At 31.8% G+C, this 24,610-nt stretch overlaps 1 protein-coding gene across 2 annotated transcripts in view; it reads left to right on the top strand.

Annotated features, from left to right (window-relative positions):
• Positions 1-24,610, top strand: part of LOC136986784 (ras-related protein Rab-3) — a 48,695-nt gene that overhangs the window by 5,380 nt on the left and 18,705 nt on the right. For both annotated transcript variants that reach the window (XM_067284397.1, XM_067284398.1), the window contains exon 2: positions 21,228-21,452. In XM_067284397.1, coding sequence (XP_067140498.1) covers positions 21,228-21,452 — 225 coding nt within the window. The remainder of the gene's footprint in view (positions 1-21,227; positions 21,453-24,610) is intronic.

Raw genomic sequence — 24,610 nt, 5'->3', positions numbered from 1 at the left:
AGCATTAATAAACTTCATACTATAACATGGAATCCATCATAAAGAATAGAAACAAAATAAATGAACAAAAATTTAAAAAATCAGCATTGTTTCAGGGATTGTCCCTGAAAATTCTGGTTGAATGGCAATCTTACAATGAAATGAAAAATCAAAGTTGAATAAGCCAAATTTATTTATTATTTGATGGTACTGTCAGTTTCTCTAAAGACCACTACTGGTCGTACCATTTCAGTTAAAATTTAGATTAGTCAGTATTTCAGCTAAGTTTAGATATAAAATATAAATCCAGTATAATTTAAGTAATAAATTAATTTGAATGGTAAAACAGTCAATTGGAAATTTAATATAAACAGGTCATGTTTCGAGATCACAGTCCTTAGCAAAAGACTATATTTGCTCTCACAAAATTTAGAGATAATCAATACATTCATAGCTAGGTGAAAGCTGATAAAAAATTTATAGCATTAACAACATTAGTTGTTATTATTGAAAACGATAATTCTTTTTATTACAAAAGCAATATAAATAAGGTTTAAATAAAATATTTTTATCTTAGGATATAAATATATATATAAGTCAATTCTTTTCTGTATTATTTAGATAAATAAACAAGATTTGACTATTTATTGACCTGTTATTCTCTAATCTCTAGTCCATACTGTGTAATTACTTAATTTAAAACATTAAAATAGTCTGGTAAGAGTCAGAGATTTATTAATTTCATATAAAATATTCGTTTGACAATTTATTTTTTGGTAATTTGCTATCATCAAATGTTTACAGCTACGTCTATGTAGGCTTAAATCTGTTCAATTAGAAACATAATCAGTCTTCATACGTTAAAGACAAAATCTCTTTAAGTAAATGGTTTAATTAGAATTACAATACAAAGCATGACGAGGCTATTAATGAATAAGAAGTGAATAAGTGTCAATATAATATTACAGCATTATAACCTAAATTTACGATCAGTAATAAGTTAATTACTGTACTCCTAATTCTAACCAACGATTTTCATCAGAAATTAAAATGTACATTAATGATCAGGGTATTAATTATTACTCTTTTATAATTTATAATAATGTGATTAATATTAATGTTAGCAATATTAAATATAAGTTTAATAAAGCAATATTATACAAAACTTCAAATATTTTCTGCCATGTGATATTTGCATATTGGCGTATGCTTGTCTACGTACTGTCAGCTGTCAACTGCTTAAAAATCATATCATAGTAACCGATCTGAGATTATTTTTATATTTGATTATGAAACAATGCTAAGGTGTATTGTATTATATGGTTATGGACTAGGATATATTGTTAATGCATTCTTTATATAGTTTTTGTTGGCTTACTTATTCTGATTTTGCAGTACTTTATTGTTAATAACAGTAACGTTTCAGATAATTTATATTAATTTATTTGACTTGTCAATGTGTAATTTATTTGTTTTTATCATTTTGGCCCTCTGGATAGTGTGTGATCTTGCAGATAGATGATTATAGCACTGATTAATCATGATATACACGTTAAGTTTTGTTGGAATTCTGTAGGCATCAGGATATTTTATTTTTAGATTGTGTTCCTCTAAATTTGGGTCTTAAGTCTGAATGGATTTGAAATTTTTATGTACTTTTGCTCTAAAAAACAGTGCTTATTTCAAAACTCGATGAATATAAAATAGTTTTTTTTTTTGTTTATTTTTATGTTAGTCAGAGTGTAGAATTTTCAAGTTTGGCAAGTGCTTGCTTATTGATAACTACTGCAGTATACTACAGTTTACAAGTTTATAACGTTAAAATTATTTCATTTCAAGGAGCTGTACATAAATGACATCCACACTGGAAGGAAGGAAGGGTTATGACAAGTTGGACAAGGGGGTTGAACTTCAGTGGATGTCCATTTATTTCATAAAATTTTTAACATATTGTGCATTTTATTATATTTAATTCAAAATTTTTTGTGTTTTGTCTACTTATGGTATCTATTCATAAAATGATAAAGGTTTTAAGGGAGGTCACGTTTTGTTGGACATCTGAAGAGGGGAGGATGTTATGGAAACTGGGACACGAGGGAGAGGGGGAGTAAAAATTTCAAGAAAAATGCAGACATAATTTATGGACAGTCCCTAATCAGTATACATAACTGTATAATGTACATAGCTTGATTTATATACAAAAATAATTTGAAAATGAAGGTGTTTTAGTTTTATTAATAATTTAGACTAGATAAAATACACTATAACTAAAGTATGTTCTTATCATTGTTTTAATAACATATGTGATTTCATTAAATATATAAATATTAATAATTGTTCAAATCATCAGGTTATGTCATATTTTAAATTAATTTTTCAGCCTACCTATTGCTAATATTAATTAATGTTTACACACACATACTTGCATGCATATGAATGTGTGCATATGGATAATGTGTATACGTAAATTCTATTAATTGACAAATCTAGCATTCATTATTATTTAATATATTTTTTATAAAAATTCTTAAAATAGAACATATTGGATGAAATATATTTATCTCATCAATAATTGATTTGTTTGAATTTTATTGAATAGGAATACACAGATGGATTATGTCTCAATAAAATGAATGATAAGATTTTTTATTTGATTTTTTTTTTTAAATACTCATAAACAACACAAAGGATAAACTGATTTACTGAAGCCCACTTTACATTAATAAGATCACAAACATTTTTAAGTTCAGCGACCCATCTTTAAGGGAAAGTAAATAAAAATAGCATAAACTTTTCTTCTAGATTTTGTATTGTTTTTCTTTTTTTTTTCTTCTGAAAATGAATCTATGGGACCATTCAAGTATATGTTCACAGTTTATCGGGAGAGAAATTTGTTTTTATCTGACAACTACTGATGAGAGTGCGAGTCTTCAGTAACACAAGATTGTACTCATTGTTTATTTTTCTCCTCAGTCGTCACAAAATTATCTGAAAATAATTCCTGTATATTTGTAAGATTTGCCAACTTTAAAGGCGGTTACAATTAATCCCGCGTCAGAATGAGCCTAAGGGAAACCGTGTATGTGGGCAGTTGAGAAGGAGGCAAATGAAAACAAGTGTTTTACATGTGAAAACTGTTTATTTGTAACATAAATGCTTACATCGTCAATCAACAGTCCTTCACTGATCCAGACGAGAACCTTGACGTCGGTCACACCCCGGGACGGATGAGAAGGATCGCCGGGTGTTGGGGATGATCGGAGATAGACAGAGATGTCTCGGGCGATGGCACAATACACTCTGAAGCACACGGTGAGCTTAATCCAAAGGTGACAATTCTTATTTCGGAGGAGACTCCCTTTCGACCTTGAAGTCCGAGTTTTTATACATTTTTCTTGTGCACTATTCACCTTTCGGATTGGTCCCTCGTCCCCTTTCTTGCTTCCCAATTGGTCTCCTCTTTGTTTCCAAGCGCAAACGAGACCATCTCGGGTCGCGGGAAAGGTCCGATTCAAGGTGTCTATTTGACACCCTTTTTTTGACTATGCTCGGAGATTGTTGATAGAACCACAACACCTGCACTCATAATTTAATCCATTGTTTGTAAATGATGTCATTTTGGAATTCTAACAATCATACGTGAATTTTTCTATTCCTCAAATTTTTCCCTTTTTCCAAAATTGTTTTCCTAAGTCGATTATTTATGGGTACTTCAGTCAGACTTATACCTATTTATGAGCGCGTGTGTCAGAGTTCTACCTTTGGGTTTAACATTAACAGGTCATTTAACACATGTTGGTGTCGTCCCAAGACTCGTTTACATTTTGCGTCACGTTGTTTTGATCAAGGGTTGTTTTCTTTCTCTCTCTCTCTCTCATATAATTTATCGTTATTTTTACACCAAAGAATTCTGTGTTTTACACGATTTCGAACCTCATTTGGGTCCTCACATATTTGCAGATGGCACCCCTATGTGCTAAAAATATCTAGTATATTATTTATATAAGATAAGCTTCAATAAAGAGTTTTATATTTGTTAATGCTTTTTGAGAAAGGAACTGTTCCTTGTTTACTTGTATTTCAATAGGTAAATACTTAGCAGAATTTATATAAAAGTGACCAGACTAGTCCTGAAAAATATCCTGCTTTTGAACTGTTTTATAATTATATTCAAAAATAGTTAATATTCATTGCATGAATTGTAAGTCAAAGATGATTCACAAGGTTATAGTGTAAAAATTTTAATATACAATTTATAGATTGGAAATTTATTGCCCAGTCTGTCACCACTGCCTGTCAGAGAACAGTGAATGTGTACCATGCGCGATTGTGCAAATCAGTTATAAAAGTAATTTGACGATTTTTGCTAAGCTATCCGTGTTACAAAGGATAAATCTGTAATTACTTTACTTTTTATAATAATAGTGAAATTTTGCAATTGTTGATTGCTTTTGATTCTGTATTAGTATTTTGCAACCACTTAATTGCTGGTTAGTCAGAAATAGTACATTTATTCAATTCTCTGTACTTAAAGTTGTTTTTATTTTCCCTGTAAAAGTTTCAATATATACTTTCACAATTTTCTTCTTCTGTCAATAAAGCAAACAAAACTAAACTCAGACTAATAATTAACTGTTCATTTTTGCTATTGCTGTAAGTCATTATTTTGTGGATAAGTAAGATATTCATTGGTTATTTGTAACATCTATCGTTGATGATGTCAGAAAGCTAGAAAACCAACGATCAGTGACCAAATTGATCATGCGGCTCGTCTGACATCACATCGAAGTGTCCGCTTAATGTCCTGCTTTTTACATTTCGGGATCTGGTCACTTTATTTTTACATTATATTTAGAGTCATAATAAGCATCCTTAACACACTAGACAAATCCTTAATTTGGAACACTTAAATTAAAAGAAAACTATAAAATATTAAAATCAATAAATGCAAAATTTACTTCATGAAATATTAAAAAAAATTATTATTTTATTCACTTTAAAACAAAGCATTTTCTACATTATTCTTGAAAGTATATTAAACTAGCAGGTAGGCCCGGCGTTGCTCGGGCAGAAGTAACGATAACGAAGATTAAGATTATTACGTTATAGTCACAAAAGAAAGAGAGTAATTTCATCAACAAACTAAGTATTTCTAAAGAAAGATCGAATTTGAAAATCGAATATTGTAATATTGTTCGATTTTCACGAAGTGTTCTCATTATATCGTTCGATTTTCATCGAATGTTCTAAAGAAGAAAAGTCGAGAAAAACCGAACTAATCTGTTTAAATTTAAAAATAGAATATGTTCTAACATATTACTCTTTTTCTTTTTTTTTCTCCAGCGCCCGTTTTTTCTCCATCTGCGTCTTGCACGTCGCTTTCTCTTAACACTTTTATTGTTACTTAACACTTCCATTGTTGATGGAAGTGTTAAGCCTTAATCCTGTCCCTCTCCCCGTGGGGAGAAATTTCAAAAAATCCCTTCTTAGTGTGCGTTTTTGTGACGTACCGTAACTATGTACCAAATTTCAACTTTCAACTCTTAACTGTTTGGGCTCTTAACATTTCCATTGTTACGTAACACTTCCATTGTTGACACTTCCATTATTACTTCACACTTCCATTGTTGCTTCACACTTCCATTGTTACTTAACACTTCCATTGTTGATGGAAGTGTTAAGACTTAATCCTGTCCCTCTCCCCCGTGGGGAGGAATTTCGAAAAATCCCTTCTTAGTGTGCGTTCTCTTAACATACCCTAACTGCATACCAAATTTCAACTTTCAACTCCTAACCGTTTAGGCACGTCTCGATAATGTATATAGAAGCTTTAATCCTGTCCCTCTCCCCGTGGAGAAGAATTTCGAAAAATCCCTTCTTAGTGTGCGTTTTCGTGACGTACCCTAACTGTGTACCAAATTTCAACTTTCAACTCCTAACCATTTGGGCTCTGCGTTGATTATGTTGGGTTAAGTGAGATATACTCGGTTAACACCGGTGGCTGTGTACTATGCCGGACCAAAGTCAAGGCATAGTAACCAAAACAGAAATTAAAGAAGTGTATTAGTGTGTGTGTCTGTATTCAGGAATTTTCTCACAATATGACATGTATTCAATATAGTGGCCTTCTGTAGTGTGATGTATGTGTTTCTATTCAATTGTAATGTGCCCAGGCTTTTGTGTAGTGTGTGTGGTATGACACCTGTAGAAGAGAGAACAACAGGTACAATAAGCACCTTATCCATCCTCCACAGATGCCTTATTTCCTGAGCGAGTTCTGTGTACTTGCTAATTTTTTCAGTGCATGCGTTTTGTATATTGTGAGTGTTTGGAATGGATATGTCTATAATGTATGTGATTTTATTCTGTTTGTCAATGAGTGTGATGTCTGGTCTGTTGTGGTAAATTGTTTTATCTGTGATTATGGCTCTGTCGTAGTACATTTTGTGCGTGTTGTTTTCCAATACTGTCTGTGGAATGTATTTGTAGTATGGTTTGTGGATGTCTACTAATTTGTGTTTCTTTGCAAGCTCTTGGTGTATTATATTTGCTACTTGATTATGTCTGTGTAAATAATCTGTCTGTGCCAAGAGCTTGCAACCAGAGGTGATGTGTTGTATAGTTTCTGGCATAATGTGACATTTTCTGCAAGTGTCATTTGTGAGTGTTGCATCTTTGAGTATGTGTTTTCTGTAGTTTTTAGTATTTATGACCTGATCCTGTATGGCAATCATGAATCCTTCCGTCTCCCCAAAGAGGCATCCCCGAGCTAACCAGCTGTTTGACGCAGTTTTGTCAACAAAATCCTGGGCCAGATCGTAAGGATGCCTGCCATGGAGTGCCTTTCGAGCCCACGATTGCTTAATGGTGTCTATGCTTTTTATATGTTGCGTTGTGTCCATATGATGTGAGTGTAAGTTTAATGGTGTGTTATTCGAGTCTGCTAGAGTTACTGCTTTATGTAATTGTGATGTTTCTTGTTTTTTGTAGAAAAACTCTCGCAGTGACTGTATTTGTTTGTAGTGAAGGTTAACTATGTCAATCAGGCCACGTCCGCCATCTTTACGTGGAAGGGTTAATCTTTCTGTGGCGGATTTAGGATGATGTTGTTTATGCTTAGTAAGTGTTGTTCTTGTTTTCCTTTGGAGTTGCTCAAGATCAGTGTGAGTCCAATGTATAACTCCAAAAGAATATGTGAGTACTGGGATGACATATGTGTTTATTGCTTTAACTGTGTGTTTTGCATTTAATTGTGTTCTGAGAATAGCATTTAACCTACTTTGGTATTCTTTAATTAATCTTTGCTTTATTTGTGTATGTTCTGTTAGTTTGGCCTGTTGGAATCCTAAATACTTGTAGAACTCGCCCTCTTTCATGGATTCAATAACGTCTCCATTTCCAAGTGCAAAATCTTCTTTCTTCAGGATTCCTTTTTCTATGTGAAGTGTTTTGCATTTATCTAGGCCAAATTCCATTTGTATGTCATTGGTGTATGAATGTGTGATTTGTAGGAGTTGATGAAGTTGTTTTTGTGTGGATGCATAAAGTTTTATGTCATCCATGTACATGAGATGTGACAGTGTAAACTGTGTTGTTTTTTCGTGTCTGATATTGTAACCATATTGCGTGTTGTTTAACATGTTGGATAATGGGTTCAGGGCTAAGCAGAACCAGAGAGGACTCAAGGAATCTCCTTGAAAAATTCCTCGCCTAATAAAAATTTGGTTTGTTTGTATGGAAGTGTTACTAACCCTGAGATGTAGTGTTGTTCTCCAGTGCTGCATAGTGTTTTGAAAGAATGCAATGAGTGATGGATGTATTTTGTACATGTGTAGGATATGTAGCAGCCAACTGTGTGGAACACTGTCGAATGCTTTTCTGTAGTCTATATATGCCATGTGTATGTTTCTGTGTTGTCTGTGTGCTTGCCGTAGAATGACTGAATCTATGAGTAACTGTTCTTTGCATCCCCTGTGGTTTCTACGACAACCTTTTTGTTGTTCTGTTAGAATGTCGTGTTCTTCAACATGTTTGTATATTTTGTTTGCAATACAGGATGTCAATAATTTGTAGAGTGTTGGAAGACATGTAATTGGTCTGTATTGTGTGGGGTCCGTGGTATTGTTGTTTTTAGGTTTCATGTAGGTGATGCCCTGAGTAAGAAAATTTGGCATGTCTTGTGGATTGATGATGATGTGTGTTAGATGTTTAGCTAGTTCCTGGTGCAGTGATGTAAACTTTTTGTACCAGAAATTGTGAATGTTGTCTACACCAGGTGTCTTCCAGTTGTGTGTTCTGTTAACAGTGTATTGGAAATCATGTATGTTTATTTCAACACAGGGCATAGTTGGTATGTTGTGCAAGTTTCTGTTCTCCTCCTCGATCCAGCCTGCATCAGCATTGTGCGTGACAGCACTGGACCAAAGAGAAGACCAATATGTTGTGAGTTGTTCTTCTGTTGGTGTGCCACTGTGCTGTGTATCAGTGTTTGCTTTGTTATTAATTTGTCTGTAAAAGAGTTTTTCATTGTTTGTAAATAATTTATTTTGTTGTTTTCGTAGTGTACATGTTTTGTATCGTTTGAGTCTACGTGCTTTGGCAGCAAGTTTTTGTTTTAGTGTATCAATGTATTCTGTAATGCGTGTGTTGTGATGTTCGTGTTTTGTGTGTGTTTTTATTTTCTTGAAAATGTTTTTGAGCTGTTTCCTTAATTTGGGTGTTATGTTGTTTTTAGTGTATTGTGTTAGCCTGCCTAATTGCTGTCTAATGTCATTTATTTGTGTTTCTATTCTTCTCTGCCAGGCAGGCTTGTGATTGAATTGTGTTTTCTGTGTATTTGTCTGTGATTGTACTTTCAGTCCATGGTGTGTCACTACTGTGACTGCTCCAGCATAAACTAATGTATGAATGTCTGCGAGTGTAGAAATTGAATGAATGTAGTGTGGTAGTAAGTGAGTGTTTACATAATTTAGTGTTTTTCCTACTTCCTTTGACGTGTTGATTTTTGGTATTCGTGGTCGTTGTGTGGGATCTGTACCTGTATATTTAGTGAGTGTTTCCTGAAATATAAGTGAGAGCGTATTAACTAAATCCAAGTCTATGTTATCAGTGATGGATGAGGGAGTGTCTGTAGTATCATTAGTGGTAATTGTTGTATGTGTGTTATTATCAATGCTTGTTGCTGGATTATCCTGACAGGTTACATGATCTTCATTAATGTTAGATGTTTCTGTCTGTTGATGTATTTGATCAGCAACCTGTTGTTTGATAAGTTCAAGTGTTGTTTGTGGAATAAGGTTGTTGTGTATAATTGTTCTTTTTTGATCAACAACCCTTTGTTCGGTGACAGTGAGATGAGGATACTGTTGTGTGAATCTATGGTGTAGTTGTTGTCTGTATGCTGTCATGTTTGTTTCGAGTTCTGTGATGGTGTAATAAGTACGGATGATAAACTCGTTCATTTCTACTGTCCATTTCATCCGTTGGCGTGGTTTTCCAGCCTTTGTGGTCTGTGGATGAATTGCCACAGAAACACCAAGGCTGGGTTGGTTCCTCACATCTGTTGAGGGCATTGCAGTAGCCATGCTTGGGCCGGTGCTGCTTTCGCCACCGGTAACCAAGGGAGACTGTGACCTATTTTTCGAACGTGAGCCTCTGCCTAACCCACGAACGCGGACCTTGTTAACCCGGGCGACGTCCGAGCCGGTATCACACTTTGATCTAGTTATTACCATGATGAATATCTCCACAGAATGTGGGTGTGGTCACTCTTAGCTTCATTTCTCCCCATAGACCTTACTGGCATGGGTGTCCCTACCAGGAGCTTATGCTCCAGCCTGCATTGCCCTATGGATCAGTAAAATTACTGGGCTCTCCCACCACGACCAGGTGGTGACCACGGGAGAGTGATTATTATTATTATTATTATTATTATTATTATCAACTCGTCTCGATTATATATATAGATTGGATTTATTATTTTTTTATTTTAAATAAAAATACATTACAATACCTCAATACATTTATCAATATATACTAAAACTTTTCATTAATAACACCTAATCACAATCAGATACAACAAGCAATGCATAATGCAACATTAACAGAATTCTTTAGAATAGTATTAATGCATAAACAAAATGAGCTCTTCGTGTAGTTCTGTAGGCCTGGCTAGATGTTCTTATCATCATCTTGTCCCTAATGCATGTCGTAAAACCGGATGGATCAATGCTATTTCTCCTAGAGCTCATTGTGATGGACATTATTTCAGCATCCAATGTCATTAGCACTCTAACAAATTGCCTAAATCGCTTACCTTATCATGACAGCTCTATATTTAACAATATTTTCATGTTTTCAACAGTTTGAATAGAAAATAATGTTTAAAGACATTACCATAATTATTGACTTTATAGGCGATTATTATGTTAATGGATGATGAACAAATGATTACTTTGAGAATAGAAAAAAGAATTCTTTATTAACATATACATATATTAAATATATTGATTTCTTCAATCTTTAAATAGAAATAGCATTATTGTTATAAATAATTTATTGGTAAATAACATTGCTGATGAGTTTGAAATCTAACACAAAGAAAATTGTACTTTAATATAGAAACCTCATTTTATTATTACCTAACTGTTTTTACAGATGAAATTGTCAGTATCCAATGTTATCTGCTTCTTAAGAACATAATAATAATAATATTATTATATTTAATTTATCCACTGAGAATAACTGATCTTCCTTTCTACACTTGGTTAATGTTATCTTAGGTGCCAAGATGGCGGCTCGTCTCTGATTCTAGCAAGGAAACAGTGGGACGTACATTCTAACCTAACCTAACCTAACCTATTCTAATAAATTACCATAATTATTAGCAACCAAATTATTAGAATAGGTTAGGTTAGGTTAGAACATGCGTCCCACTGTTTCCTTGCTGAAATCAGAAACGAGCCGCCATCTTGGCACCTAAGGTAACATTAACCCTACACTTTTAGTGATTTTTATATAAATATTAATTGCTTCAATAGTTTCTTTTAATAAATACAATTTAAAATTCTTCCCAAATTGCAACTTTCATAATGTTACTTTGAAATTTGAGTTTTAATTCCAGATAAAGCTTTTGTATTATTTTGATGGAAATTCATTCAATTTTTATCTTGCTCTGTTTATTATTTAATTTTATTGTTTATATAAATAAATATATAAAATTAATTTTCTAGTGACAGCGTAAACCTTTTTCATTGATTGGTTTTTAACTTCAGTCATAAATTCCAAGTTTAAAACAGTAATTCTTTTATTGACTTCATCTTATAGTCTTGAAATTCACTTTGAGTCTTTGTAAACACGTAGTATAATTCTTTAACAATCTTTTTTACGAATTAACTTTTATAAATAAATTACTATATTATACTTTTAGCAAACAAATTCTATTTTACACGAGTATTTAAAATACTTTTATATTTTAATTGTATCTGTCCTTAAAACTAAATTCTTAGACTGTGCTATTCAAAACATCAAGCATTCTATGAGAATATTTTCTGATAATTTAAACTTTATTACTTCAAAGCAAATGAAATCTTTCCATCATTTTCTAACATCTGCTAACAGATTAAAAAAATACATACATATATATATAATTTTTATTTTTTAGAATAAATCTGAAACACTTCTTTAAAAATTTATCTTTTGGTTTAAAGATAAATACCCCTGAAGGTGAACAATTATAGTCTGAAAGTACTTGGAATTTATTTATTTAGGCTAATTTTAATTAAGTAGTTTGTTCTGATGCTGTAGAAACAGCATTTTGTTCATTTGCTTTACAAAAGTTACAGTTGATCATAAGTGTACTACTTTTGACTAACAGTTTCTCATTTATCTTTATGCCGATTTCCTAATTATTATCTTGTGAAGTCCTCATTTTTCTATCCCTCATATAGACATAATATACCTTGGTATATATTAGTCACTACAAGATCATACTTTTCTTGATAACAGTAGAGTCGTGCTGGTCATCTATATAACTCCATTCTGGGAATTTTTTAATTGAAATAACATGGTTTCTGGTCTAAACCGGAAGTTTGTATATGGTTAATTGGGGCTTCCTTTCCGTATCTGGTCTTGACTTTCGTCTAACTCTGTCCTCTACATTAAGGACAGAAAAGCAACAGTGGGAATTTATAGGTCTACAGTTTTTTCAAATTGCAGCCCAATTAGATTCCACTAGACACTAGATTAGTCCATCATAAAAACTAAAACTAATTATCATAAACAGAAGTAACAGGAATGGATTGAAATTAAATTTATTAAATGATAGAGTTCAAACTGGATAATAATAATAATAATAAAAGTCATCAACAATCTTTACTTCAGGTGTCGCCAAAGTGGTTGATATCGACCCCTGGGGGTTGAGGGAAAAATTGAAAATAAAAATCACAAATATAACTATACATATTATTATGTTTTTGAATATTGTTTTAGTAAATTTAATAGTACAGCATTTTGCAGATTATGATATCCCAGAATGGATTATGGCGCCATTTTCCGCTCAAATCGAAAATGTCGACATCAACTTGCAAGATGAACTTATTGAATTATTAGCCGACATTGAAGCAGAAACTCTTTAAAAATTTAAATTTGAGCAATTTCTTGAGACAAATATAAATATAACACAAAACTTTGTGATATGGTAAATTCTTTTTTGTAGGCATTTCCAAGTTCATGTATGATTGAAGCTGGTTTCAGCCATGATAATTCCATCTTAACCAAACAGAGAAATAAGTTGAATGTGGAACTTCCAGGCAATTTAAGACTAAAACTTATGAATTTTGAATCAAATATTGCTAATCTTGCTAAGGATCATCAAGCTCACCCATCTCATTGATTGTCAGTTACAAAAACTATTATTAACATATATACAATAAATGTAAAAATGTAAAATTAAAAATATGTATTGAAGTAGTAAGAGCTTTTTTTTTTTCTTGTAAAAAACATTTTTGTTGGGGGTCAATGAGAGGTTTTGAAAAGTTGTAGCGGGGTCGATGATCAAAAAAGTTTGGCAACCCCTGCTTTACTTTATATAAGATACCGATTTCTATTTGTATAAAGGTATAACAATTGTCGATCTATTTTTTAAAATTAAATTTGTTAAAATTATTATATTAAAGGTTGTATTTAAGATTGAATATACTGTTTGAGTAATTTGTAGTGTTGCGAAAACAATATTCCTTGTTGGTTTAATCCAGCAATATTTTTGTCATAATCTTTAATCATTAAAGCTCTGTTGTCTCTAACAAAGAATAGTAAAAAAAATTCTTCGGAAAAGTGTAATGATAGCAATATTTTTACAATTAAAATAAAGATTAAGAGGATAAATGGAAAATTGTGAACTTGTAAAAAAAATATTTAAATTCAGATCTAGGTCTGAACTATAATAAAAAGTGAATAATGTCAAAATAGTACTATCATCACTTTATTTTACTTGGGAGAAAAATATATTAAAAAATAGATTGAAATCATTTTACTTGAAAAATGTGATCATCTGTTCCTTGCCGTAGAACATCGTCATCAGCTATATGATGTAAATAACTATATTATTATATTAAAAAATATTGAAGAACCACACTTAAAGAAATGTTATGAAGAACATAGGTTTAAGTTTCAAAATTCTTTCTGCCAAAAACAAAGGAGAAAATTCATTAGAACTATCTGTTTAAGGATGTAAAAAATATCATTAAATTGGAAATAATTTATCTTAAAATGCTGAATTTATTACTTTGAAACACTACTAAATTTTCTTTCAAGCTTCATCTCTGAATGAAAGTAAGTGAGAATTAGCCAAAAAAAAAATTATTTCCAGAGATTAAAGCTTATCACAGTCTCATTTTTTTTAAAATGTATATTTTGAACTTCTTAAAAGCCATCATGAGATTAGCAAACTAAACAAAGCATATTTTCATTCTTTGTGTATTATGTCGTTATCAACCAGTTTATCTCAGGTACAAGTTCCCGACTACAGGAACTAGTGTGGTACTGTACATTCTGGTAGTAATTTTATCCTGTAAATGGCACCTAAGAATAGCAAGAATACCCAGAGAATGGCAATTAAGGAAAAATCTAGCTTCTCTGACATTCTGCATATTTTCCAATAGTTTTTTTTTATAAGCTTTGACTGGTATACCTTACTACTAAAGTCACTGGTTGAAATACTGGTTTAATAATTGGATAAACCACTTCATGAATACCACAATCCAACAAAAACAACAAATTTTACAGAAAACGTTTTCTTCTACATAAAGAATACAGAATGGAACAAATTAAAAATTAAAACGACATTTTTGAAATCAAAGTTCAAGCATACGGGAGACTTGTGCTTGTCTAGTATAAAAAAAATACTTCCGTAGAGAATTAAGAAATCTCAAGCAGTGCCCTCCAAGCTGATGAAATGAAGTCAGTTTCTTTATAGTTAACTGCTGCCCCTCTTTTGAATGCCTTATAGATTTTGACTCTTTCTAGGCACTTGAGTCAGGGTGGGTCATTTGTGTGGTGTAAGAGATACTTATAGATAGAATAGAAGACCCTGTCATATGTGACCACTACATACAACCTGTGGCTACCTAAGATGTAACTTAATCTGCTCCTCTCCATCCTTTGTGGATGAACAATCTATGAAGGCTCTATTTATTAAATCCTAAATGCAGCCATCTTATAAGTGAACAGATCATGAGATTTCACAGGAATGAAAAGTGAGCTATAGGAGCTTTTACAAAATACCTTCATTAGTAAGTTGTCCTTGATGCGACAGAAAGTGCACCTGGAAGGAGCTTTCCTTTTCTACTCTCAAAGAGAGCCCACACGCATTATCATAAATAGATACTACTGACTTTGTCATCAATATCAGAATAAAATTTTTATAGATCTTTGGATGAGTTTTTTCATTAATTTCAGTGAAAGAATTATTTTTGTTATCAGTTTAATAAACATTATTAAGGAAAAACTGCAACAGCTAATTAAATTTTTTGCTATTTTATGTAATAGGTACTGTACATATAATATAACCAGGGCTGTTTTCAGCCAGAAAATGAAAAGTATCAACAGAAAATGTAGTACTAGCAGTTACTCAGTAAGTTCAGGTGAGAAGTTTAGAGATGATAAAAATGAACAAAATGAACTGGGCCTCTGTATCAGCCACAACAAATGCTGAGGGCTGATTTCAGTGGTGTAGCATGGTGTCAGCTGCCTGGGGCGGAGGAAAATTCACCGCCCCCTTATTTAGGTGTCTCAATTTAAAAGACTAAAATATACAGTAATTCTAAAGAACTTTTCGGCAAAAACAATCATCATTATTGTGTATTGTACAGGTGTATTGTATTATTATTATTATTTATTGTGAAATTTTGTCACCCCCTAAAAGTGCCACTCGGGGCGGGCCGCCCCTGCCACCCCCACTACGCTACGCCACTGGCTGATTTGAACTGATGTTAACAGTAAATTGAGTAGGGATCCTGCTTTTGTAAGTGATCCTGTCATCTTTCAACAGACAGTACTGTCTGGTAACTGTTTGTCCCCACTATGTTCTTGTAAAGAAACAAGATACAAAGAGGCATTAAAGATAATATTTTGAAGGAAAAAGTAAAAACATGGCACCATTTAGCAACTGACACTAAATCCAAAATAAGAAATAGAGAAGTGCAATCAGGAATATATAAAATATCTGGAAAATACTATAAATGCTACAATATAAATCTGTGTTTTTATACAGAAAAATAATTAGTAGCATTAAATACTGTTTTTTAGTTATTGTTATATTTTTTTAAACAGAACTTTACTTCTATTAACCGTGTATACATACAAGCAGTGTTTTTTTTTTTTCATTTAGTGACTTTTTTGTTTATATTTTAATTTACTCAAAATATGGAAAGTATTTCCATATTTTGAGTTGAAATACTGTCATGAACATATAATTTTATATATGGATTATGGATATAAATTTATATCAGTATATCTGGAGGGTTTTCCTTTTATTTTTTAAATTAAACTAGTACTACCTGTACTGTGTTGTTCATTACTTTTGTGTATATTGGCACTTCACAGCTTGTAGCATAATCACCGAGTGAACTTCATTACATCAAAAAGAGTCAAATAATGTTATTGAAAAAAACTGTTCATACGCATCGTCTTAAATTATATCTAAACTGTAGATATTTGAATTTAATTGTTTGAAGTATTTAATATAATTTTCTTACAATTCAAACTGCAAAAATGTAGAAGATATCCGAGAATAAAGTGTTAATCCCATTAAGTGAATTTTGACTTTTTCAATAGTTTTGTTTGTTTAATTTCTTTGAAATGACCTAATTAGCTTTATATTTTTCCGTGCGGACTTTGATTCTCTGTTTTTAAATAACAAAGCTTTGCGTTCAATATTGATTTTTCTCTTCAGAAAGCTTTTTTTATTATAAATTCTATTTTAAACTTAACGTTACTATTTTTAACTAAAAACAGATAATTTCAATAGTTTTCTTCTTTATAATTATTTTTCTTGGAAGAAGTTATTTTTGAAATTTTATGAGAAATATGAAACTTAATCTTCTATACATCTTATAGCACATCTTTCTCATCTATATAAATCTATTTTGTTATTAAATAAAGGAAGACTTTCAAATCCTTTCAAGCAGAATAAAGTCATTGTTCTTTAATAGCATGCTTTATCAATTAAAAAACATAATGTCATATTATATTTTTAGAAAATCATTGTTAAAGAGCCATGTTTAATTTATGAAACGTGTTAGATTAAATACAAGTGCATGAGAATGCATGAATAAAAGCACAAGAGAAACAAAAGATTATATAACTTTACTTGATGGAGGTTCAGTGCCATAAAGGGAGAGTAAAAAAACTTACTATGGCTAATAATAAGATTATATAACCGTACTTGATGGAAGGTCACTGCCATAGAGAGTAAAAAAGAAGGTCGCCGTGGCTAACTGTTCTCTAAGGGATAATTACTGCAGCAACCCTTTATTATGTACACGTAATTGAAATATAATACATATATTACATTACACATTGAAATTGTTGATAAATGTAATATTTATGTCATTGTATTCCATTTACTCATTGTAAATCAAATCAACTCTCTAGGTTTAGTATTGTAAACTTTTCTTCTTTTTACTTTCTTTTTACTGTCTCTTTCATATCAATGTTCTCTTTTTAAAATAAAGTTTAAACCATATTGTGTTGACTAGAAAAAAGAAAAACATATGATACAGCAATTCGTTAATCATAATAGAAAAATTATACAAATTATAAACGGAGAGTTGTCGTTGATGTGATATGATTGATATGCTCTTGCTGTAAAGACTTTCTACTACTAGTTTCAAATACAGTTTATATAAAAATACTGTCATCATTACATTTCTTTGTATGATTTATGTTTTATTCTTCTTAGAGGCTATATATATATATAGCCTCTAAGAATTTAATATTATTAGATCTTTATTGAATGATGTATGTTATCAAAACAGTAAATGAAAAATTCCCTATTCAATTGTAAAGTGTGAAGCGCGATAGGAATACACAGACACGTGAATTCAATTAAAACAAATTTAATTTCGCGATTAATAATATATACAAATAAGTTCTTTGTGGATTCCCTCAGTCCAACTTCTCTTGTTGTCCGATTGTAACAATAAAACCCGCGCGATTCTTAACTAACTTAAACCTAAAAGGATAGAAAAGTATAAAAGTAGGAAGTGAGAAGAATTGATAGGATAGTGGGGTACCCTTGTTCTCGCTGAACTCCGATTCCGGCTGGTGGTTTATTCTGCGTATCTCTGGGTTCGTCAACGTTGTAAAAATACCTTTTAGGATAATTTCTTGTCAGTGTCTTTGACTCTACGGTCCGGATCCTCACCTCACGGCTCTCTATTCGGCCCTCGTAGAATTCCGTCTCACGAGCTCGCCGTTCTCGTCCGTGCTTCCTCGTGTCCGGCCGGAGAAAAAGTGACTCTTCGATGACCCAGATTTTACTCGTCCTCCACTCGAACTCTTTGTTCCACACGACCCCCTGGTGGGTGGGGAGTGGGAAGCCCGCGTTCCCAGAAGCCAGAACAATGGACAAAGGAAATTAGAAAGAAGGGTTAAGAAGGAGAGAAAATTATTAAAACTAATTAAATCTAAAATTCATATGTACAAAAATATGGCGTACAGCCACACAATATCTATTCTGATTATTTTAATCTTCAAATCTTCATCTTTACATTCTATTATTTCTGAACATTTGTAGCTTATCCCAATTATCACAATTTAAATTTGTTTAAAAACCTGTTTCCATAATTTGTAAATTTCCTAAAATGTTTTGTACAATTCCAGATTCTGCTCAATGCAGATTGAATATTGCTGATTTGGGCAAACTTAATTTTCAGTTCATTCTTAGTGAGGTTGAGGCCAAAGTTTTAAACGCGAAAACGTGTATGTCGGACGTTTGGCGCGGCTTTCCTGTAAGCCTAGAAGTTTGGTAATGGCGTTTGGAATGTCGAGCATGATCCCACTGACTTTCCAAACGCCATTGTCAAACTTCTAGGCTTACAGGAAAGCGGCGCCGAACGTCCGACGAACACGTTTTTGCGTTTTAAACTTCGGCCTCAACCTCGCTCTTGTTATCATTCTAGATTAGAATATTGTTTAAGTTATGATCTTCATTTTAAAACTGGATCATTATATTGCATTAAAACTAAGTCACCTATGAAAGGTTCTCAAAAATAATCCTGTTATGGATGAGATTTTAAAAACATCGCAGCAACAGAATATTCTTTGCATTCCCAAAGACAAGTTGTTAAGCTCAAAAGCACTTGAACATTTTTTTAATTTTTGTATTTATTACTCCATTAAAAATAAATTAGTTTGTCTTTCTATCACAGTGGAGTTATACAATACTTTAGTTTCGGAAAGTGTCCGAAATAAGAAATGTTTTTGATCTTATATCCCATTCTAATCCTGTCAATAAATTCTTTTATATTAGATCAACTATAAAAATTAGCTGCTAAATTACACAAATGTTGGTGTGATATTTCTAACATCATATCAATTGAATTATCCATAAGTATAACAAACATTACAAAGCCTGATAAGTATATATAGAAACATCACCAAACAATCACCTAAATAGTCGGGTATAATTCCGCTAATTTTAAATAATTAATACAAAGTAATTTGCTACTAGAGGTAGACGTTAGGTGCCATCTCTTAACTAAATTATAATTATTAATTTAGTTAAGAGATGGCACCTAACGTCTACCTCTAGTAGCAAATTACTTTATATTAATTATTTAAAATTAGCCTGATTATTTAGGCAATCATTTGGTGATGTTTCAATTGAATTATCCTCTTCAAATGTTCTCTGCGTTTTATTATTAAGTGTTAATGCGTAATTCTAAGTCTGAAAATACTCTTTAAGAAACAAACTAGTGGAAAATAATAATAATAATAATAATAATAATAATAATAATTAACTCAGAGTTGTAAAGAATATGTCTCAATGTTAACACAGTCAACTTTAACATTTATTAAATTGTCTAATAATGTCATTTAAATTGATAAAGCATACGGAACCGGATGAAACAGTAAAAATAATTGGATAAACCTTCAAAATTCTAGCATTAGTTTTCAATAAATGAATATAAACAACATCGCTAAACCCGATATATTATAAGACTAGACACCAACCAAATGCCGAAACTCTATCGGGCTAGTTTAAGGGTAATTACCGTCGATGGTTATAACGTTAGTTTATATAGGCCGGAAGGGGAGATTGGACTGGAGGTCCGGATAGCGTAACTGGCAACACATCTGCACGGTAAGCAGGAGTTGTGGGTTCGAGTCCCGCTCCGGGCCGATTTTTTTTCTCCCAGCAGTTCTAAATTATTTAAATTAATTAATTAAATTATAACTATTAATGTTAATACGAGATGGTGCCTAACGCTTACCTCTAGAGCCAAATTGGTACGTAATTCAATAAATGAACATTTTCGGCTACATTATTAGATGATTCTGGATTTTAAAGGTTTATTTATTCATTTGTAACTTAAATTTTAAAAGCATATCTATTAGTAGAATTATGATTTTCAAAAATCTGAAGTAGAGAAATTTATTTTTGAAAATCACATATTAATTTGAAATTCAGATCAATAATTTTACAATGATGATAGTGACAAAGATATAGAATTGTTTCAAAGAAGAAAATTCGTGCTTTATAATCATCTTTTATAATACTTAAAAGAATTGGATTTACGTTTAAAGAGATTACTTAACAAATGTACTGTCTAAATGAAAATGCTTGTCAGGAATTTGAAGTTTGTTAATTGGTTTTCAGAAGAAACATTTTTGTAGAATGTGTATAGAGTGAAATTTTCTTTGCAGCATTGAATTCAATAAACTTCCGGGATTGTAAGAAGGTGTTGTCAAAGTTAGAATCGCTTTGTTTGAGGAAACTACGTAGAGAGATTCATAAAACCCACATTAAATAATCAGAACCAACAAAATTCATATCTAAATGCTAATTCCAGCAGAGTATTATCCTAAAGCTAATGAATGCTCTGTTGGAAATATCATTTATACGTTAAAACATCGGGCTATCTTTTACAACACCATATATTATATTATTAATGAATTTATTTATAGCTTTATTTAAAAAATAATTTATTCGTATGTTGTAATACGTAACGATCTTCATATTGAACAGCGGTTAAATGTTTAAAAAATTAGAACACAACTATGTTCGAAAGCTAAAACTTTTCAAAAGATAGAACTGTTTTTTCTGTTTTGTGCATTCTTCCCGACGAGGGCCTCTGAAAGACGGCCGAAAATGTTTGAGCATTAAAGTTACTCGTTCATTTACTGCTGGAATTAGCATTTAGATGTGAATTTTGTTGGTTTAGTATATAGTTCCAGTTTATGTGTGCCAGTTTTTTATGTCTGATTTAAATAATCAGACTGAAAAGAATCATTTGGCACATTTTTGTAAATTTGAAAGAATTTTTTGACAATGGGCAAAGTTTGAAAGCATTCAAAATAAACTTCTTTCTCCCTTGTTCATTTAAGCATTGTGATAATTGGATAATAGTTACATGAATTTTTAACCGTAATTCTAAATTATATGTTTACGGAATACAGAATTTAATATGATAAGAATCCTGCAAGATGAATGAATATTAAATTAATTAATTTTATTTTTTATTTAGATGGCTGCAGGCCAAGATCAAAAATGGCAGAAAGATGCTGCAGATCAAAACTTTGATTATATGTTCAAGATACTTATAATTGGTAACAGTAGTGTAGGAAAAACATCATTTCTCTTCAGATATGCTGATGATTCGTTTACCTCGGCATTTGTTAGTACTGTTGGAATAGATTTTAAAGTGAAGACAGTGTTTAGACAGGACAAGAGAGTAAAACTGCAGATATGGGTAAGAATAATGATTTATGTTTTTTGTTCTTCTTGTAAATCCAGTTTGATTTGTTGTTATTTTTAATTTTGAAATGTTTTTTGCTACGCTACCGATTTGTTTCGTTATATTTAATTTTGATGATAAATTTAATTCAAAAACCTAACGGTGAAAAGCAGTTTAAATTGGGAATTCATTAAAGTGAGTCATTAAATCATTAACAACTGAATCATTTTTTCTTGGCATTATTTTATGTAGATATGTAGCAATTTTTATTTATTAAATTCTCTCGTTCAAGGATAAAAGTAAAATAAAAAAGTGTTTCGTATGCTCTGAGAATGCACCTCAACATACAGATTCAACCAAATCTCAGTTGTCAGCATGAGAAAAAATATGATATGGTTAATTGTATGTCATTTTTATCATCATCATCATCGTTGAATATTTATAATAACCAGTTTAGAGTTTATCAAAGTGTATGCCCATAGACAATCAATCAATAAAATGAGATAGTTAAGTAACATAGGAGTGATGAAATAGTATAAAAATATAAAATTTATAGACTTCTTAATTGAAGTATTACAATCATATGTAAAAAATGAAAAGTTTTTATTAATAATTGTTCTTGGGATAATCAAAAAAATTCTAAAATATACAGCAAAATTTTTGTAGATGACATCTTTCCAATTAAAAATTATACTGCTGAAATGTACTCCTCTTTGTCAGCCTTGTGATGTTTATTCTAGACAAGTTAAAAATTTTATCAAAAATATACAAAACTGTAGTTTGCTCCTTAAAACAAATAGAGAAGTAGCCTATCATAAAGATGCTATTAAAATGCAATTTCTAATTTGCAACCAGTTGAGCACACCAGTTTTTCGACATTAAAATATGCGTGGTTTGTGTCTCAAATAACACACGAAGGAAATATTTTCAAAAACACAGAGTTCATCTTTCACTCTCTTATTAAAAGAAAATGTAAAGACTGTGTGAATGAACTAGAAATGTGTAGTGCTTCGCGACAATGTATTTTTGTGTTTTGGTTTTTCACTCGACCCCTTCATTTTCATTTGTGAGATCACCTTTTTCCAGTTGGCATTATGTTGGCAGCCAGATTGGCCTGCAGAGGTCACGTGGGGGAGGATATCCACTTGGCACAGTATAAAAAGTCATGATCTGTGTATGGAGGGCCTTTTTTCTTTGATTTGTTCTGGCTACCTGTGAACCATACAAAATCAAGGTGGAAAGCGTCGAAGGACATTTTTCGAACAAAGAGACGACAGCTCGTTGACCTGGTAAGGAGTAGTGCAAGAGGACTCGGGATCAGAGAAAAGACTGATGAGACGGCAATCTGTCTCCATCCAAACAAGGATATTTTAACATCGAGATAGAACATAATCAAGGAAAAGAAGATCGATGGGAGATTCATCTGAATGTATTGGTTTTCTTTTTCATTGTTTATATACGGTAGAAAAAGTGTCATGAGTAGGTTCATTTTTATCTTTGTTACATGTCTTTCGATTTTGTCACTTGCCATGGAAACCCTGAAAGGAAAGGAGGAAAGAGAGGGAAATGTGAAAATGTATGAAATATTATATTGTTATTAGTTGTTGTGCATTTGTGGTGTGACGGGTTAATGAAAACCATGTTATAAAATAATATCACAGATACACACGTATTACAATTAAACGATAGTAGTAACAGTTTTATTCGTTTGTCATCGTAAATTACAAAGACTAAGCCGATGACCCTTTTTCATCCACAATGCGTGTAGTACGAGTTACACGTTCAAGTCCCGAAAGCGGTCGGTTCACAATCGGTTTTAATCTCTTAATAGTACTAATTAAATCTACTTAAATTAGACTAGGACTAATGTTAGTTAGATAAAAATGAAGAAACATAGGATAGTTGTGTTACAAGAAGACCCCTCTTCTTTGTTTGGCGAGTTGGGAAGTTTTTCATGATTAATGAAAAACATAACCTGATCAAGTGGAATTCCTTCGGAGGGGCGAACATCCAACGGCAAATACCTATATTATTTCTTAATCACTCCAGTCCTTGAACACAACTCTGATTCTTCCTCTCTCGTTCCTTTCTTTTTCTTTACTGGCGACTTCCTCTCTCTCCGCACGTGCTTCCACTCTCGTAATCCCCTTTTCGAAAGTGCCGAAAATCCTCCTTCTGCCCTTTGACACGGGGTGGGTGACCACGTACTAGCCCAAAACTTGCGAAGAAGAGGGTATTTTAGAAATGGGTAAAATAGTTATAACGATAGGGTTAATGGAAACAATGTTAACGGTTACTTTATAAAATATGATAAGATATACATAATTACATGGGGGGGTTTTACCCACCACACATTGTAGATTGTCAATCACGTGATAGTTCATGTCCTATGTATATATATTGTAATCTGTCAATGGGAAAGGATTAAAAGCTCCAGTATATTTGTCAAGCCAATTTGTCCAATTTTTTTTTTTTTATCTAGTTCCACAGACTTCTTTCTATGAGACACTCTACAAATGATTATGTAATGGCACAATGAACAATTATGTTTTTTATGTAAATACCACCCAAAATGCTGTCATATTCTTGTGGAACAATAATTGTATCTATTTATTCAATATATATATATATATATTTTGTGGCAAAAACTTTAAATTGTTGAAAAAGAATTTTTGAATTCCCTGATATTTTATAATGAGTAATGAAGTTTACATTCAATAATTAAAAATGGCATAAAAATTGTACATAACAAAGTTAACAATGAAAACATTAAATTATAAATGTGAAGAAATCTTGCATACAGGGATCAAACTTGAAAACAAAAGCTCTTCATATGGTGCTTTAACTAATGACTGCTGCAAATTCTTGGATCATTCTTCTATGTAGATATTAATAATTCTAGAAAAATATCATTGTAGTTTTCTCAGAATGCCTGAATAGTGGATCCTGCAGTTTTGATAGATTATAAGTACAAGTAAATAGTACATTCACAAAATTTCAAAGTAATCGGTGATTATAAACTTCTGAGTGTCCCTTATGAGAACAAACTGCTTAAATTTTATAAGTATTTGAAATACAAATGACTACAAAACAACAAAAAAATAACAAAGAATGACTGTTTCAGTAGATATTAACTCTTATAGGACATTTTTTACAACAACAAAAACTTTAAT

This window comes from Centruroides vittatus, unplaced genomic scaffold, assembly GCF_030686945.1.
Source record: "Centruroides vittatus isolate TY-2023 unplaced genomic scaffold, ASM3068694v2 scaffold_1172, whole genome shotgun sequence".
In the NCBI taxonomy this organism is placed as follows: Eukaryota; Metazoa; Arthropoda; class Arachnida; order Scorpiones; family Buthidae; genus Centruroides; species Centruroides vittatus.
Note: the sequence above shows the minus strand (reverse complement) of the source record. Positions and strands in the feature narration are given on the sequence as shown.